The 18,859-nt window shown below is 45.0% G+C and overlaps 1 protein-coding gene across 4 annotated transcripts in view; it reads left to right on the top strand.

Annotated features, from left to right (window-relative positions):
- NARS2 (asparaginyl-tRNA synthetase 2, mitochondrial) overlaps positions 1 to 18,859 on the top strand; it is a 73,950-nt gene that overhangs the window by 19,731 nt on the left and 35,360 nt on the right. For all 4 annotated transcript variants that reach the window (XM_068140056.1, XM_068140038.1, XM_068140066.1 and 1 more), the window contains exon 6: positions 7,387 to 7,478. In XM_068140056.1, coding sequence (XP_067996157.1) covers positions 7,387 to 7,478 — 92 coding nt within the window. The remainder of the gene's footprint in view (positions 1 to 7,386; positions 7,479 to 18,859) is intronic.

The following is an 18,859-nucleotide window of genomic DNA, read 5'->3' as shown; positions in this document are numbered from 1 at the left end:
TTTGTGCTTTTAGCTTGCACCGAGTGAAAGACAGATTCAAACGGTATATACTCTCCTGAAGCTAGTTGCCTCAAGTGAAAGTTAATATAAGAGTGACATCAAAGAGAATAATTTTAAATTACATCATTAGACATTTGAGGAGATGGAAACAAAACAGGTACTAAATCCAGTTGTTCTCGTATTTAGAATGAGAATAAAAAGCCTTTGATGTTGACATCAAATCCTGGTACGTTTACTCTGAGACACTAAAATGCTTCGTTTACTCTGAGACACTAAAATGCTTCATACAGCTTCCCCCTCCCTCTTTCCCCGTTGTAATTTGAGTAGTTTTTGACTAGAGAATGGAGAGAACTTGAAAGCACGCACATTATTCCCCTCTAATCTTTTATCAAGCAGGTGTTTTGGGATTGGGAATTGCAAGAGAAGTCCTATCTATTGAAATTAAATGCACCACAATGTTGTCACTTCATTTTGTTAGTCATGGACATGAAAAACAATGTCTCTCAGTGTCAGGTGTGAAGAGAGAGCATCACCTACTATTTATTTCTTGTCTTCTACCAGTGGCTGTAGTGGTTTATAATAAAGAAACAAGCTTTGTCTAAAAATCTGACCTAAATCTGGGACACACACACCTGAAATCGCTGGCCTTGATCCTGTGCCTAAATGTGTGAAGTGGAAGAACCGACATCTTTATACATGTGAAATGTCAAGCTGCTAGTTATGGGATATCTCCTTGCTGAAAGGACCCCTTCTGAAGGAAAAGGGAGGCATTTCATTTTCCCTGTGTAGCAGGTGGATTGGCTCTGCAGTTCACAACACCAAGCTTCGCCTCAAAATGAGGGAAAGGAAGTGGGCAGCAGGCATTCATATCATGATGGAGGAGTAAACTATTATCTCTATATTGCCATGGTGACTCTTCACCTTCTGTTGGATGCCATCCAGGAGCTGCTCACAGTGCAGACCCATGCTTTGGGAGCTCTCTGTAGGCTCTCAATCTGGCTCCAGGTTTTTTTAAGTCTAGTTGAGCTGTAGACTTTCTCATACTCTTCCTCCAGTCACTTACTGTTGTGTCTATTTTAGTTTTGCATCTCTGAGATTACATCTGATTTGGAGAATGAAAAATGACAGAGAGGCATTACAAATAAACCAAGCTCCAGCTCCTGGAGACAGCTGTATCCTGTTTGTGGACCTGGGAAGAAGATTTCATGGCTGATTTCTTCTGTTCTTTTCCTGCTTCCAGTCTGTCTCTTTTTTGTTGTTTAGAAGTTGCATCCTACAGGATTAGATGGGATTTTTCACTGGTGGAATGTGGAATGTAGCTGAACTAAGCTTGCAGTAGGAGAAACTTGAGTGGCCCATGACTCTTCAGTGTTCTGGCTGTGATTCTGGGACTGTGATGTATGGATGTTTGTATATTTATTAATACCCTTATTGTTTTTGAGCAAATACTCTAAGTTTATTTGAAGAAAACAATAGGGCTCTGCTTCTGAATCCTTGGGTTTTGTTGTTAGGGGTTTTTAGAACTACAAGACCTAGGGAACAAAGGAAGCAGTCCTGGGGTTGCAACCACCAGTTGTTGCATTTTCATTGATCTCTGTGAAGCAAGTCAAGCTTGCTCTTTTCCTTAATGTGATGCTGAGGAGAGATAAAACTGCCTTGTGATCTAAGATCTTTGGCAGTCTCTGTTTTATCTCTGTGATGAGCAGCAGAGCTTTTTAAGAACAGAAACAACACCTTCCATCTCATTGAGAAAAATGGCAGGTGGCAGTATATCAAAGGCTGGCAAACCCACCTGGTCCTTGTGACAAAGCAAGCTGGGGAGCAGGGTGTCTGGAGACAGTGACATTCTTAGCTGAGCTAGTGACACTTGGCACAACTCCTGGGCTCTATGCTTTGAAAAGTGGGTATTCCAAACTTACCTCAGAAGAAAGCAGTCATTTGGAAGTGAATGTAGGTCAGCCAAACCTCAGCTTCACAAATTTCTTTCTGCCTTTCTCCTGAACCTTTTACTCCTCTAAAGCTTAGGGATGACATTGAGATGTAGAAAATGCTGGAAGAAAAATCTCATTTATCTTCAGGTTTTCTTAAAAGTCAGAGAAATCATCTAATCAATCTCACTTCTCTCTAGGTCAGTTAGAACAAGTTGCTCAGAACTCTGTCCTGCTGCGTTTTGGGAACAGGTTGCCCAAAGAGGTGGTGGATGCCCCATCCCTGGAAGTTTTTAAGGCCAGGCTGGATGTGGCTCTGGGCAACCTGATCTAGTGAAAAGTGTCCCTGCCCATGGCAGGGGGGTTGGAACTAGATGATCCTTGAGGTCCCTTCCAACCCTGACAATTCTGTGATTCTGTGAATGTCTTCCCAGATGGAGATTTTGCATCCTCTCAGTACAACCTGTTCTAGTGTTTGACCACTCTCACAGTAAATAAAGTGTATATTCTTGTTTTCAGGTGAAATTTCATCTGTCTGTTTTAAAATTGATGCCCATTGCCTCTTTTCCTCTCAGCAAGCACAGCTGAGATGAGCATGGTACATTCTTCATTCCCTTCCAGGAGGTATTTCTACCACAAGGATAAGATCCCACCTGAGCCTTCTCTTTTCTGTACTGAACAGTCCCATCTTGCTCAGCCTCTCTTCTACAAAAGATGCTCCAGTCCATTTGCCATTATTTGTGGCCCTTTGCTGGACTCAATAGAGTGTGCCCACATCTCTTGTACTGGGGGTGCAAGGACTGCACCCGGCAATCCTGGTGAGTCCCTGGCTACATATCGTAGGGTCCAGATAGGGATTGTTCCACTGGGATCTCGCTTGGTAGAAGCTTTTCTGAGTTAATTAGCTAAAAGTGAACTAGGTGCTGCTTTCACCAAGGGGAGCTGCACATCCTGGTAACTCAGCCATGAACTCTATTTGGAGAGTAATGGAAAGGAGCTTTAAAACTGCTAAAAATGTTTGAGATATTTCCTTTTCTGGCTGCAGCTTGACTTTGCTGCTGCTTACAGTATCTGAAAAATTTGGAGGGCTTCTCTTTCTTAAAGAGAGGAAAATGAGCTTGTCTCTTTCATCCCAAGATGACTTATTCTACAAAATGTTAGAACTGTTTGATTTTTCAAAACTAAAGGGGGTGAACCTTGGTTCAGGGGTGAGCCTTGTAAAGTAGGGATATCAGTTGGACTTGGTGATCCTGAGGGTCTTTTCCAACCTGAACATTTCTGTGATTCTGATCCTGAGTCACCAGTGCTGTGCAGAGGGGAAGGATACATGACCTGCTGGCAGTGCTCTGTCCAAAATATCTCAAGAGGCTGGTGGCTTTCTTTGCCTGTGATGTCTCCCTGCAGTCATAGATACAAGGACAAAAGTTTTCTTTGTGAGACACTGGAACAGTTTGCCCCAAGAGGTTGTGGATGCTCCATCCCTGGAAATGTTCAAAGCCAGGTTGGATGTGGCTTTGAGCAGCCTGGTCTGGAGGAAAGTGTCCCTGGTCACTACAGCAAGGTTGAAACTAGCTGGTCTTTAAGGTTCCTTCCAACCCAAACCATTCTGTGATTCGTGATAGGATTATGGCCAGCTTGGTGTCTGCAAGAGATGCGGTAAAGCACAGTCCTTATGCTCAAATGATTTTCAAGTACTTCACACAGAGGTCTTCTGATTTTTCTTTTGTACCTGTAAATGAACTGCCCAAAATATGCTGTCACTTTAATGGGACTGTTTTAGGGTGTTTCTTTTCATAATGAAACATAGAACTTGCGAAATTTTCCATTACTCTTAGTTTTTTATATGCTTAAATTATCTGAAGACCTGAAAAAATATGCAAAAGCTGCAGTGAAACAGTTTGGCTTTCAGTGCCTATATAGTCTGTAAGCAGTGTTGTTTCTAACTCCACATTATTTCAGTTCTGCTGTTTTTGAGGACTGAAGAACAAGTCCTAAGAGCACATTGCATTTCCTTTTTTCCTTACTTTTTTTTCTGAGTAGTGTTTGTCATTTTACAATGGAAACAAATTCATTTACCCATGAAAAGGAAATAACACTACTTTTAAAAGTCTTTGCTAGAAGCCAGTGCACCTGACACAGAAAATATTCTTCCATTTTCTCATCACACTTGAAATTGAATTTTCAAGGTAATGCTGTGTGAGGACTCAAACTTCCAAACAGTAGAGATTCTTCTCTTCCCCCTCACAATTCCTCTTGGGAGGAAAGAGTGAGAATTCAGTACTTCATAGAAACTGGGACCCTTCTTTTGTATGTTGCTGGGGAAAACGTTCTTCAACAGGTATTCCAGAGGGGTTTTCATTTTGTACGTCTGCATTTCCTAGGAGCATGAGTTGTGGTTTCTCTATCACAGTATCACCAAGGTTAGAAGAGACCTCAAAGATCATCGAGTCCAACCTGTCACCACAGACCTCATGACTAGACCATGGCACCAAGTGCCACATCCAATCCCCTCTTGAATACCTTCAGGGATGGTGACTCCACCACCTCCCTGGGCAGCACATTCCAATGGTGAATGACTCTCTCAGTGAAGAACTTTCTCCTCACCTCCAGCCTTAACTTCCCCTGGTGCAGCTTGAGACTGTGTCCTCTTGTTCTGGTGCTGGTTGCTAGAGAGAAGAGACCAACCCCTTCCTGGCTACAACCACCCTTCAGGTAGTTGTAGAGAGCAATGAGGTCTCCCCTGAGCCTCCTCTTCTCCAGGCTAAACAACCCCAGGTCCCTCAGCCTCTCCTCATAGGGCTGTGCTCAAGGCCTCTCCCCAGCCTTGTTGCCCTTCTCTGGACACGTTCAAGTTTTTCGATGTCCTTCTTAAACTGAGGGGTCCAGAACTGGACACAGGACTCAAGGTGTGGCCCAACCAGTGCTGACTCCAGAGGCACAATGACTTCCCTGCTCCTGCTGGCCACACTATTCTTGATCCAGGCCAGGATGCCATTGGCCTTCTTGGCCACCTGGGCACACTGCTGGCTCATGTTTAGGCAGCTGTCAATCAGCACCCGCAGGTCCCTTTCTGTTTGGCAGCTCTCCAGCCACTCTGACCCCATGCATGGGCTTGTTGTGGCCAATGTGCAGCACCTGGCACTTGGATTTGTTGAATGCCATCCTGTTGGACTCCGCCCATCTGTCCAGTCGGTCAAGGTCCCTCTGCAGAGCCCTTCCACCCTCTAACTGATCAACATCTGCTCCCAACTTGGTGTCATCTGTAAATGTGCTGATGACTGACTCAATCCCCTCATCCAGATCATCCCAAATTCCTAGGTAGACCAAGCCCTTAGCTATATATGTATTACTTTATCAGGGAGGCAGAAATCAGAGGCTGCTCTAGAAAATCTGCTTTTCTCCTACACATGTTCTCAGACTCGGGAAATGGTGAATCTGTGCTTCCTGACATTTTGAGTTACCTCCTCCCTTTCTACAATGTTATTCCTAATTCAGATCATGGATATTGGACATTAGGAAGAAGCTCTTCACAATGATGGTAGTAAAAGACTGGAAATGGTTGCCCGGAGATGTGGTGGAGTACCCATCCCTGGAGACATTCAGGGTTAAACTTGATCACAGAATCAAGCAGGTTGGAAGAGACCTCTAAGATCATCAAGTCCAACTGATCACCCAACCCTGTCTAATCAACTAGACCATGGCACTAAGTGCCTCATCCAGTCTTTTCTTGAACAATGGGGCTCTGAGCAACCTATCTAGTTGAGGATGTCCCTGCTTCCTGCAGGGGGGTTGGACAAGATGAAATTTGAGGGTCCCTTCCAGCCCAATGCATTCTATGATTCTGTGTTTAAAAACATAAGTCACAGATTTCTTTGAGTAAAATTTAGAGCTCGTGGCATACCCAGATACAAAGGCAAGAGGTAAGAAGAGCCACATATTATTTTAGTTTTGTATGAACATTTACTGCCGACAAAGCAGGCTAGGGTGGCTCTGCAGAGGCACTTGGATAGATTGGATCAATGGGCCACCATTAATAGGATGAGCTTCCACAAGGCCAAATGCCAGGTCCTGCACTTGGGTCACAGCAACCCCAAGCAATGCTGCAGGCTTGGGACAGTGTGGCTGTAAAGCTGTCTGGCAGAAAGGTTCTAATGGACAAGCAACTGAATAGGAGCGAGCAATGTGCCCAGGTGGCCAAGAAAGCCAATGGCATCCTGGCTTGTATCAGAAATGCTGTGTCCAGCAAGAGTAGGGAGGTGATTGTCCCCTTGTACTCAGCTCTGGTGAGGCCACACCTTGAGTATTGTGTTCAGTTTTAGGCACCTCAATACAGGAGAGATGTGGAGGTGCTGGAGCCAGTGCAGAGGAGGGCAAGGAAGCTGTGAAGGGCCTGGAGAATAAATCTGATGAAGAGCAACTGAAGGAGCTGGGGATGGTTAGTTTGGAAAAGAGGGGCTGAGGGGAGACCTCATTGCTGTCTGCAGCTACCTGTAGGGCATTGTGGATAGGCTGCTGCTGGTCTCTTGTCACAGGAAACTAGTGATAGAACAAGAGGGAATGGCCTCAAGATGCCACTGAGTAGGTTTAGACTGGACAGTAGGAAAAAAGTTTTCATGGCAAGAGTGGTCAGGCACTGGAATGGGCTGACAGCAGGGAGGTGGTTGAGTCACCAACCTGGATGTGTTTAAAGGTTGTTTGGTTGTGGTGCTTGGGAGTATGGTTTAGGAAGTGAACCTTGTACAGTAGGGTTATCACTTGGATTTGGTGATCCTTAGGGTCTTTTCCAACCTGAATTTTTCTGTGATTCCATCAAAGTTTAGGGCAAACAAACTCCATGCAACTGAGTCATCTTACCATGGAGAGCCTGGGGAAGAGAAGATTCAAAGGGCATTTTCTCAATGCTTATCAATATCTAAAGGGTAGGTGTCAAGAGGATAGGGTACAGACTCATTTCACTAGTGCCCAGTGGCAAGGGGCAACTGCCACAAACTGGGAGACAGGAAGTTCCACCTAAACATCTGGAAAAAAATCTTTCCTTTGAGAGTGCCAGAGCACTGGAACAGGCTGCGTGGAGAGGCTGTGGAGTTTTCTTCTCTGGACATGATTCTGGGCAATCTGCTTTAGGTGACCCTGCTTTAGCAGAGGAGCTGGACTAGGTGATCTCCAGAGGTCACTTCCAACCCCCACCATTCTGTGGCTCACATTCAGCTGAACTAACTGATTGCTGGTGATCCAATTTATGGGCCCTGTTAGTTCTTTCAGATGTGTCCAAGCTGTGCTGGTGACACTGGGGATGCATGCCTACTGTCTTGTTCTGTAAGTTGCTGTGGTACTTATGTCCTATATCCTCATAGGTCACTGAAAATGGAGGTGGGAACTGTGGTGTTTCATAAGCTAGGAGCTTTCTTTTTATTCAGATACCAACAGTCTGACTTCTTGCTCTCTTTTTGATTTGCAGACCTCAAATGAGGCAAAAGAAAAGACCCACTTCTTCAATGTGCCTGCCTTCCTGACAGTTTCTGGCCAGCTCCACTTGGAAGTGATGGCAGGGTGAGCAAAAAGAGAACTTCTTGGCTTGGTCTATGGAACCATCTCATTTGGTATTTATCTCGGTCCAGAGAGGGAAAGAGACTCAGTTCTTTTGAATATTCCCATGTTATGAAATTAGAGGCACAAGTGAGGCCAAAATATCAACAGCGAGGCTATTTATTAACAGAATAAAGTGGTCGGAACAGAAGGAGGGAGAGAGAGAGGTTAAAAATAGAAACAGGGAGAAGAGGGAGAGCAGGAAAGAGATTATATTACCATTGATCAGAGGTGGAGAGAGAGAGAGGTTTTAGAGTCCAAGTTGGTTTGTGTTGCCCCGTGATGTTTCCAGCATGCGGTGTTGTCTTCTTCTGCTCTGCCAGTATTGCTCGGGTCTTTTTTTTAGTCCTTAGGTATGTGTCCAGGTATTGGCCCCCAGGAAATCTTCCTGTGTATGCCTTGTGTTTGTACAGGGGTCAGGAGGAACTGGGGGGTCTCCACCTCCTCCTTCTCCATTTACCTGCCCACACACATAATACACATCAGGGGCCAGGTGGTGAATCCATTGTCTCACCATCCTCTCTTTCTGGGGTACTGGATGGGTGGAGATGATCCTGTCTTAATGCATATTCCAGAGAGTATCGATAGCAGTGGTATCTGCCCATTGTTCCAGGGCAGCTGCAGTATGGTGAGCAATCTTTATCCTTTTTAGGGCACATCTCAGTTCATGGTACAATCACAAGGTGATTTTCATCCAGGATTTGTATACAGGATTCCTACAGTATTTTGACCTCATCAAAGAATGTATCAAGCAGCAGTGGCTGGATGGTGGTGTGAGAGGACAGCCTCAGCAGGGGAAAATTAAGTTACTTTTTAATTTTGGTCTATGAACTATTTTAAAATATTTGGAGTCTCCTTCTGCTTGCCATAGGTTGGGAATATTGGATGGCTAATCCTGTCTATAGGATTCTTGCTCATAATTGTAATGCCTTAAGTGTATTCTTCCTGTGGCATGTCTCAGCAAGAAAATCTTTCGGGCTATCACATTCCTTTCCTCTTTTCTCTATTCTTTTCCTTAAGCTGCTTTTTTTCAGTCTTCCTTGTGTGTTTCTTCCTTCACTTTTCATTTCTCCTGTTTCATGGCTTTCAAACTTGATGCATATCAAAAAAAAATCATAGAATGGTTTAGCAGGTACCTTTAAAGATAATCTAGTCTTACCCCCCCTGCTCTGAGCAGGGACATCCCCAACTGGATCAGGTTGCTCAGAGCTCCATCAAGCCTAACGTTGAATGTTTTCAGGAATGGGACATGTATTTCCTCTTTGGGCAACCTGGGCCAGTGTTTCACCACCCCATTGTAAAAAATTTCTTCCTAATATCTAGTCTTTGTTCATTCTAGCCACCAAAGTGATCCCAGTCAAATAGTCAATATTGACTTTGATTTAACAAAATATATCCTTAAGCTTTTAATGCTAATATTTCACTGAGCTTGTGAGGGCAGAGAGTGTCAGTCTGTCAGAGAGACAGATCCCTTTAATTAGGAGGTTTGATCCTCTTCTACACTGAATTTTCCCAATAAATTAGCTAGATCAGGACATTAAACAGATGGAGTGAAATCAGCACACTCCCTTGTTTTCAGCCACAGTTTTCTGAGCACTTGCAGCCTGGATTCCCCTCAGATGTGGTACTTCAGCCAAAACACTGCTTGCCAGCTGAATGGCTGATAAAACCTGTCAGAGACCAGATCTCAGGCGGGCAGCACTGAAGTTTGCCACTTGCTAAGGGGATGTGTCAGTCACTTGCTGTGACTTTGTTAGTTGCTGTCCAGTGCAAGTCTTCTGAAGAGGGATTAAATCCTAGCTTTAGAAAATGGGAGCTCCCTGTTCATGTGAAGGTTCTGATGAGTATTTCTTACAGTATTTGCAGTTCATGCCTCATATCCACCGTTGAGAACCAGTGTTTCTTAATTTAATCACTGTTGCACAGCTTAATTGGCTGCTAGCAAATATCTGCAGTGAAATTATTCAAAGGGCAAGCTTTGCCTGTAAATCAAAAGGTATAAATTTCTTCAGAAAGCTGTTTTCTGCCTGGATTGTTTCCTCTGAGGGACACTGTCTCTCTTCTCAGACCATCTAGACTCTGGCTGGATAGGATATTTCTCCTGTGGTTCCTTGGCTGCTGTGACAGAAGCACACGTCACCTGGCAGCCAGAGTCTGGTGCGTCATCCCAAATATTAGCTGGGGAAAGTTAATGAGGAAAAAGAGGTTTGTTTAACTGTAGGGGTGAAGGAGTTTTGAGTACCTGAAAGATGCTGGGACGTCATGCATCTGCACACATTAGACCTAATTGACTGTCACATGCTGTGACCTTTACTGGAAGACGTAATTCCACAAATCAAATGAGTCCAAAGGAAATGTATGGATTGTAATGATTAACCTGAAACACAGTCTCCCTCTCCTGCATCAGTCTGTTCCTTTTAAATAGCACACAGCCTGATATGGGATGGAGCAGAAGGCTCAACTGGGCAGATGCAAAACCTGTCTGCTAAATGTTTTTTCCACTGATAGCACTCAGGTGCACCTTGCTCGCTGAGGATGAATAACAAAATCAATGTCCTTCAGCCTGCAGGACATTACATTGCTGCTTCATGTGCCTGCTTTACAGTAGAGTTCTTACAGGCATTTTAAATGGATCCAGTGCCATCTACATTTAGATAAGCTATGTTTATTCACTATGGGACATAGCTGGTCTGTGAACCTGCCCTTTTTACTTTTGTTTTTATTTTATTTAATCACACTGACTTTTTGAGGCCTACAGCTCAGGTGGTTATGAATCCCTTCAGTCTTCAAAAACAGATCAAGCTCTTCTAGTTGCAGAAGCACTGTAGTGATGCTTGGCTATGATGAAATTGAGACCAGCCCTGCAGAAAAGTGGGAGTCTTTCTGCCCTCAAAACAGACATTCTAGTCTCCCCAATAAGCAAAGCCATGAAAACAGTAAAGATTTAGGTGGTATGGATTTAATCTTGTGATATTTATCCTTTGTTTTAGTCAGACTAAATCTTGAATGTCCCAAAATGGAACTGTTCTTCAGAGATTCCCTCTGTCAAAAATTACCTTTATTATTGACATGCCGCAGTCTTAAGTCTTTCAGGAACAACTGATCCCTGACAGTTTCTGGCTGGACACCAAGACAGAAAAGCTTCAGAGACCATTCCCCATCCATTCCTGGCCCATATCCTGTTGTGACTTGCTGTGGGACATGGGATTTCAAGAACATATCTTACTGAAGTCCATTAGAAACCTGGGGTGGAACAGGATAGGTATGAGAGGTAGGGTAGGGAGGAACTTGTAGGGAACAGAATCGCATAACATTTGGGGTTGGAAGGGACCTCAAAAGATTATCAAGTCCAAACCAGAGCAGGATCACCTAGAGTAGGTCACACAAGAACATGTCCAGGAGGATTTTGAATGTCTCCAAAGGAGACTCCACAACCTCTCTGGGCAGCCTGTTCCAGTGTTTTGTCACCCTCACAGTGAAAGTTTTTCCTTCTGTTTATGTGGAACCTTCTGTGCTCCAGCTTGCACCCATAACCTCTTGTCCTATCATTGGACATCACTGAGCAGAGCCTGACTCCTTCCTCCTGACACTTGCCCTTCTTATCTTTGTAAATTTGAATGAGATCACCTCTAAGCCAGGCTAAAGAGCCTGAGGTCCCTCAGCCTTTCCTCATCGGGGGATGTTCCACTCCCTTCAGCATCTTTGTGGCTCTGTGCTGGGCTCTTATAAGCAGTTCCTTGAGATTCTTCTTGAACTGAGGGACCCAAAACTAGACAAAACATTCCAGATGCAGCCTCGCCAGAGCAGAGTAGAGGGGTAGCAGACCAGAAAGCCAAGCAGTCGTGTCTGTTTTGAGTTACCTTGTAGATATGATGATCTGGATGAGGGCATTGAGTCGATCATCAGTAAATTTGCAGACAACACCAAGCTGGGGGCAGGAGTTGATCTGCTGGAGGGTAGAGAGGCTCTGCAGAGGGACCTCGACAGGCTGGACAGATGGGCAGAGTCCAAGGGCATGAGATTTAACACATCCAAGTGCTGGGCTCTGCACATTGGCCACAACAATCCCATGCAGTGCTACAGGCTGGGGTCAGAGTGGCTGGAGAGCGGCCAGGTAGAGAGGGACCTGGGGCTACTGGTCGATGGTAGGCTGAACATGAGCCAGCAGTGTGCCCAGGCAGCCAAGAGGGCCAACAGCATCCTGGCCTGCATCAGGAACAGTGTGGCCAGCAGGAGCAGAGAGGTCATTCTGCCCCTGTACACTGCACTGGTTAGGCCATACCTTGAGTCTTGTCTCCAGTTCTGGGCCCTTCAGTTTAGGAAGGAGGTTGACTTGCTGGAACTTGTCCAGAGAAGGGCAACAAAGCTGGTGAGGGGTTTGGAACACAAGCCCTATGAGGAGAGACTGAGGGAGCTGGGGTTGCTTAGCCTGGGGAGGAGGAGACTCAGGGGTGACCTTATTGCTCTCTACAACTACCTGAAGGGAGGTTGTAGCCAGACAGAGGTTGGTCTCTTCTCCCAGGCAGCCAGCACCAGAACAAGAGGACACAGTCTCAGGTTGTGCCAGGGGAGGTTTAGGCTGGATGTTAGGAAGAAGTTCTATACAGAGAGAGTGATTGCCCATTGGAATGGACTGGCTGGAGAGGTGGTGGAGTCACCATCATTGGAGGTTTTCAGGAGGAGACTTGATGGGGTGCTTGGTTGCATGGTTTAGTTGTTTAGGTGGGTTGGATTGGTTGATGGGTTGGACACGATGATCTTGAAGGTCTCTTCCAACCTGGTTTATTCTATTCTATTCATATACAGCACTCATGAGCGACCTCCAAGCTGTAAGTGAGAAAGTCTGGCCATGGATGGTCTGGAAAAGACTTACTGGGTGTGTCTTGAACCAGATCTTCTGTCCTTGTGGAGAGTTCCTCTGCAGCCCACAAGATACCATCTGAGTACCCATGCCTGCCTGTCATCCAGGGCTCAGGGCTCTGTTTTACAGCAGAGCTGCTTGCTGCTATTCCTAATTACAGGAGGGAAGGATGAGCCATTCATAATTTGTCAGTTTGTACTCTTTTGCTTTGAGGAGGAGTGGGAAAAGAGGTGTTCCTGCATTTACTGACTGTCTGCTGTGCTGTGCCGGCTTGTTACTGAAGGCAAGGACGGAGAAGCTCATCTTGTCTCTCAGTATGACATCGACGGCCTAGTTGGCACAACTTCTCAGCTCATTGTACTTCAGCTTTGTAGTGATGGCATCTCAGCAGACTGCTCAGAGTGTCTGCCTCATTGTCAGCTGCTGTAAATCTGCAGGCTCTTTAAGGTCTCCAGCAAAGTCTTTATTCGGTAACACAGCTCCCCACTTCAGGCTTCTCAGGCTCAGATGAGTCAGTAACCAATGCATGTGGTAGAAGCTTGTAGGACTCTGTGTGTCCTGATAACTGCTTTTAAATGTCACTGGTTTGCTGAGATGTCCTTGTGGCTCTTCCTTACCCCATGGTTCTCCTGTGAGGATAAAACCCCTTTGGGGACCTGAACTAGGCTGGAGGGTCTACAGTAACTGAAGATGATTCTGTTGTACTGGAGACAGCCAAATCCAGCTGCTGGCAAGTAGTACAGCTAACTGGCTGTATTGTTTATCCTCCTTCCATTCATGTGCACTTCCCACAAGCTCTACCAGCTCCTCTCCTTTCAGCCCCTCTTGCTAGAAGAGTCTCATGTATTTCCAACCCCTCTGCCATGGACAGGGACACCTTTCACTAGACCAGGTGTCTCAAAGCCTCATCCAGCCTGGTCCTAAACACTTCCAGAGATGAGGCACTCACAACTTCTCTGGGCAACCTGTAGCGTTTCACTACCCTCATAGTAAAGAACTTCTTCCTATTATCTAATCTAAATGTACTCTGCTCTAGTTTAAAACCATTGCCACTTGTCCTATCACCACAGGCCTTTATGAACAGTCCCTCTCCAGCTTTCTTATAGGCCGTCTTCAGGTACTGGAAGAGCGCTATAGGGTCTCCCCAGAGCCTTCCCTTCTGCAGGCTGAACAGACCCAACTCCCTCAGCCAGCCCTCTGATCACCATTCTGTCCCTGCTCTGGCTCACCTCCAACAGGTCCATGTCCTTATGTTGGGGGATCCAGAGCTGGACACTGTACTCTCTGCAACTGCTTTTTGCAGCTTGCAGAGAGGCTCTAAAAACATCTTGGTCATCCAGGCCATTTTAGCTGTGTTTGCTTGAGTTTGTAGAGAGCTGGAGGCAGTGAATTTCCACTTTCAAGAAGTAACACCGATTTCACTTTTAAAATGCCAGTGCTTCACTGCTTCTCAGAGCATGGAAAGAGATGGAGAGAGATAGCTGTCACTTTGGGCTGGTGTACAATAAAACACTGCAGAGCTGAAGAGAGATGCATTTGAGGCCATCTTCCATAAAAGAATCTTCATTTTCAGCAGCCTGGCAAACGCAGCCTTAAAATTTGATGCCAAAATAAGTGGCTGATGATGGAACAGATTGCATTGTCTTAAAGCAAATATTTGCTCTACACTGTACAATTGGAACTACTTGTGAATGCAGCTGCAGGAATGATGTCCTGTTGTATAACATTCCTGTTGCTAAGAAGTAACAAAAATAAGTGTAATTATTTATCTTGGGTGCCTGAAAAAAAAAATCTCTTGACATTTCTTGCACAACGTTTGTTTGAGTCTGAGTCACAACACAGACTCTTATAATTAGCACACTAACTTCCATTAATTAGGCTGACACTTAATTTCAGCTATAAAAAGCAACCATGACATGTCTGTTTTTAATCAATTACCGCATACTTCAGTCTGGTTCATGACTGCTGCAGTGATTGCTAATGACTGTGTGTCACTGGGAGGCTAAAGGAAGGAACTTAGTAGGTACAACAATGAGCCTAGGGTCGTTTGGCTGGTTGGAGCTTTGCAGTCCATGTTGATGTGCTTGTAAACTAAAAGAGAGGAGAGGCAGACCAGATATAAGGAAGAGATGTTTTTCAGTGAGGGTGATGAAACACCCTCAGGTTGCCCAGAGAGGTGTTAGATGCCCCCACCTGGGCCAGAACAATCCTCACTGTCAATACAGACTGGGGAATAAAGTGATAGAAGGCAGCTCTCCAGAAAAGGACTTGGGGGTGCTGATGGGCAAGAAGCTGGACATGAGCAGACAGTGTGAGCTTGCAGCCCAGAAGGCCAATGGCAGCCTGGGCTGCATCAAAAGAAGCATGGCCAGCAGACTGAGTGAGGTGATTCTATCACGCTTGGAGAAGAGGAGACTCAGGGTTGACCTTACTGCTCTCTACAACTACCTGAAGGGAGGTTGTAGACAGGCAGAGGTTGATCTCTTCTCCCAGGCAACCAGTACCAGAACAAGAGGACACAGTCTCAGGCTGCACCAGGGGAGGTTTAGGCTGGAGGTTAGGAGGAAGTTTTACAGAGAGAGAGTGATTGCCCATTGGAATGGGCTGCCTGGGGAGGTAGTGGAGTCAACATCATTGGAGGTGTTCAGGAGGAGACTTGATAGGGTGCTTGGTTGCATGGTTTAGTTGGTTAGGTGGTGTTGGATGATAGATTGGACATGATGATCTTGAAGGTCTCTTCCAACCTGCTCTGGTCTATTCTGTTCTGTTCTGTTCTGTTCTGTTCTATTCTATTCTATTCTATTCTATTCTATTCTATTCTATTCTATTCTATTCATCACTTTACTCTGCTCACCTGGAGTACTGCATCCAGCTTTGGAGCCCTCAATACAGGAAGGAAATGGACCCGAAGAAGACAGGCTGAGGGAGCTGGGAGTGTTCAGCCTGGAGAAGAGGAGGTTCTGGGGAGACCTAATAACAACCTTCCAGTACCTGAAGGAGGCCTACAAGAAGAATGGAGAGAAACTGTTTACAAAAGCCTGCAATGACAGGAAAAGGGACAATGGTTTCAAACTGGAGAAGAGCAGATTTACATTGAATGTTAGGAACAAGTTCTTTACTATGAGGGTTGTGTAACACTGGAACACGTTGCCCAGGGAGGTGGTTGTGGCCCCAGTCCTGGAAATGTTCGAGGTGAGGCTTGACAGGGTGCTCAACAACCTGATCTAGTTGAGGATGCCCCTGCTTACTGCAGAGGGGGTTGGACTAGATGACCTTTAACAGTCCCTTCTGTGAAGTTTTTAGCTCCTGACTGTAAAAAGCAAGTGCAAGTAGCAACACAAAAACAATTGTTATGCTTGTCTGGTGAAAGATGTCATCAGTTGAAATTCTTGGTCATCCCTTTACAAGCATGCTAAGACAAACTTGTCTTGAATCCAGTGCATGGTTCCTTTTCCTTCTCTGTCTTGTCATCCCTATTCAAAGCAGCAATAGGCTCCTTAGGATCCATGCCAGAAAATCCTGGGATCCAAGTTTGTGTAGGACCTTGCAGCTTAACATCATGCATGTGCCCAGACAAAACCATGAGAGCTGCAGTGGGGTAAGAAACTGTGGCTTTGTATGTTACAATAGAGCTGTTACAACCCTCTGTCCACACATTGCCCATACCACAGTAGTCACATTCATGGTGGGCACCTTCTCTGAACTTGTTTCTCCTTACAGCTGGAGTAAGCAAGAATCATAGAATGGCTTAGGTTGGAAGAGACCTTAGAGGTCTTCTACTCCAACCTCCCCACCATGGGCAGGGAAGCCTCTCATCTAGACTTGGCTGCTCATGCAATGTAGAAAGGGACCTTCAGGGTCATCTTGTTCTACCTCTTCTGCCATGGGCAGGGACGCCTTCCTGAACTGAGGGAAATGGTCTGAAGTTGTGCCAGGTGAGGTTTAGGGTGGGTATTAGGAAAAATGTCTTTCCTGAAAGAGTGGTCAGGCATTGGAACAGGCTGCCTAGGGAGCTGGTGGAGTCACCAGCCCTGGAGAAGTTCAAAAAGCTTGCAAACATAGTATTTTGGGACATGGTTTAGTGGGCACAGTGGTGTTAGGTTGATGGTTGAACTCTGTGATCTTAGAAGCCTTTTCCAACCAAAACAATTCTATGATTCTATGAAATGTGGCCTGAACCCTGTCTCCCTTTGTGCAGCTATACAGATTTTGTGCTGTGATTCATATTTATGAAGTTCATAGAACCAGTGCCCATATGAAAAACTTAATAGCAAAAAACCCAAAGTCCTCTTCATAGGTATCAGAGTGGAGTTTCTGGAGAACATGTGGGCTTTCTACTCTGAAAGAAAAAAGACTTAACCTACTTGTTTTCCCCTCTCCCTGTTGGTAGCATATTTTTATGGAGTCACTTGGATTAATAAGTTTGGAAAACATCTTTGCTCCCCGTCTTGTTTAAATCCTTGAGACATTTTCTATCACTCCTTTGTAGAAGATCCCTGTTAAATTGAGCATGGGAAATGGTTATTTGAAGAAACACTGAACTGCTCTGGTGGCTTTCATCAACCCAGCTTGATTTACCATTGCTAATCAGTCATTTTATTGACTTTAATTAGTAATAATAATATCAAAACTAGGACAAAACAAGACTCCACTGCAAGTAAAGTACAGCAGTGTCACACGAAAGGGCAGGGAATCCACGCTGATGAGATCTTTGAGCCTGAAGCAAAAGAGATGTTATGGCTCTGAGTAAGGATTTGCTTTGTCTCCATTTCCCCCTATTCTCCTGCCATGTCTAAACGAGCAGCAGCACCTAGGAGTGCTGTGAGGTTTCATAAACAGATCAAAGTGCGTTTTGCCAGCTGATTAGGGTATGTGGGTCACGTTGTTAAATTACTCAGGTGTGCCTGGATCATTTTCATGCAGAGGTGGCTGATCTGGGGAGGATCATTGTTCCTTCTCCTCCTATTCTTGCTGCTGAAGCTGGAGCAAAGGACCTGGTGCAGGGATAGCTGATCCTGGAGCATGGATGCAGAGTGCTGCCACACACATAACCTCATGGGTGTGGTAGGACTCTACCCTTGTGGTGGTTTAGGCTATGCCTTTAAATTTTTTCACAGATCTTGAACAGAAAAATAGTAAAATGTAAATAAATCACTATTGGGTGTAAAAAGGAAAATAAAGATAATTCTAAGCAATCCCATTGGAGAGTTATCCTCTGTAAGATCTTGTTCCCAAAACAGTATCTCTTCTCTTCTCTCTTCTTTATTCTGGGAGAGATACTAACTTGCTTCTGCCTGACCTTGGCTGCATTGTTTTGGTACTAACTTCTCTGCTTCTGTCTCTTCTCCCTTTTGTACAGAAGGATGAGGGAGGGGCAGAGAGGGAAAAGCTAGTAGCTTCCCCTGGGCTTTGACCAGGGGGGTTCTTGTGCTGTTTATTAATTGTAAATACCTGTAAATATTGTAAATCCTGTATATTTTGTTCATATTCATGGTCTGCTTGTAAATACAGCTTTCATTTGCTTCCACCTGAGCTGGTCTGGCAAACTTAATGTTGGGGGTGGGGGGTGTGGATTTTCAACCCACCACACCTTTGCGGGATGCAGCGAGGGAAACTGCTGTGCTGCTTCAGTCTGACTGGCTGGGGTGAGGGGGGGAAGTTGGCACTTCCCAGTGCCAGTCTGGGAACTTAGACAGCTCTTTTTTTTCTTTTCTTTTTAATTTATGTATTTATTTTTGGCTGCCTACAAAAGGAAGTACAGCCCCATCTTGCAACATGAATTGAAACCCATCTCCTTGCAGCACGAATCGGAACCTTAGCTCTGCTGCTGCCCAGGCCTAAGGCTCATTTACTGCTACAAAAACTCCTGTCAAGACACAACTTTTCTCATCTGTGCTTCCTGTTTTCTGTGAGGAAGCTTTTAGAAGTCCTTTTTCTGATAATTTTCTGGATAAAATTCAATCCCCCCACCCCACCTTTTCAACAGAAATGTGCATTTTCATTGTGCAAAATCCAAACCACCAAACAATAGTAATGGGAGTGTTATTTTTATACTGAAGTTAAAACCCAAGTACTTCTGTCCAGCTCTGAGGTTTTGTTTTAGAACAGTCTACCCAGCTCAAAGATGTAGAAATATTCTTCCTCTTCTCCAAACTGCTGGGCACCCAGATCTCACTATCCTCATTTGGAGCACTGAGTTTCCAGCCCTTCTGAAAACTGGACCCTGGAGGCATTGAATCAGTGTGTTTCAATAGTTGTGTGTGTGCATGTGGTTTCTTACAGTGGGCCAGAACATCTTTAAACATCAAATTTCAGCATCTTAGAACAATCCCAGTCATGCTTAGGTCAAGCACTGTAGCTGACTGCATCTCCTGGCAGCCAAGCAAAGTCATCTGCTTGTTTTGATGAAGCAGGCAGGTCCTCCATGCTCAAAATGTATATGACCGTGTTGGAAGAGAGTGGAATTAAATCAGATGGTTCACTT

The sequence above is a fragment of the Melanerpes formicivorus genome, unplaced genomic scaffold (assembly GCF_026170545.1).
Source record: "Melanerpes formicivorus ecotype bairdi unplaced genomic scaffold, bMelFor1.0.p_v2 SCAF_1, whole genome shotgun sequence".
NCBI classification, from domain to species: domain Eukaryota; kingdom Metazoa; phylum Chordata; class Aves; order Piciformes; family Picidae; genus Melanerpes; species Melanerpes formicivorus.
Note: the sequence above shows the minus strand (reverse complement) of the source record. Positions and strands in the feature narration are given on the sequence as shown.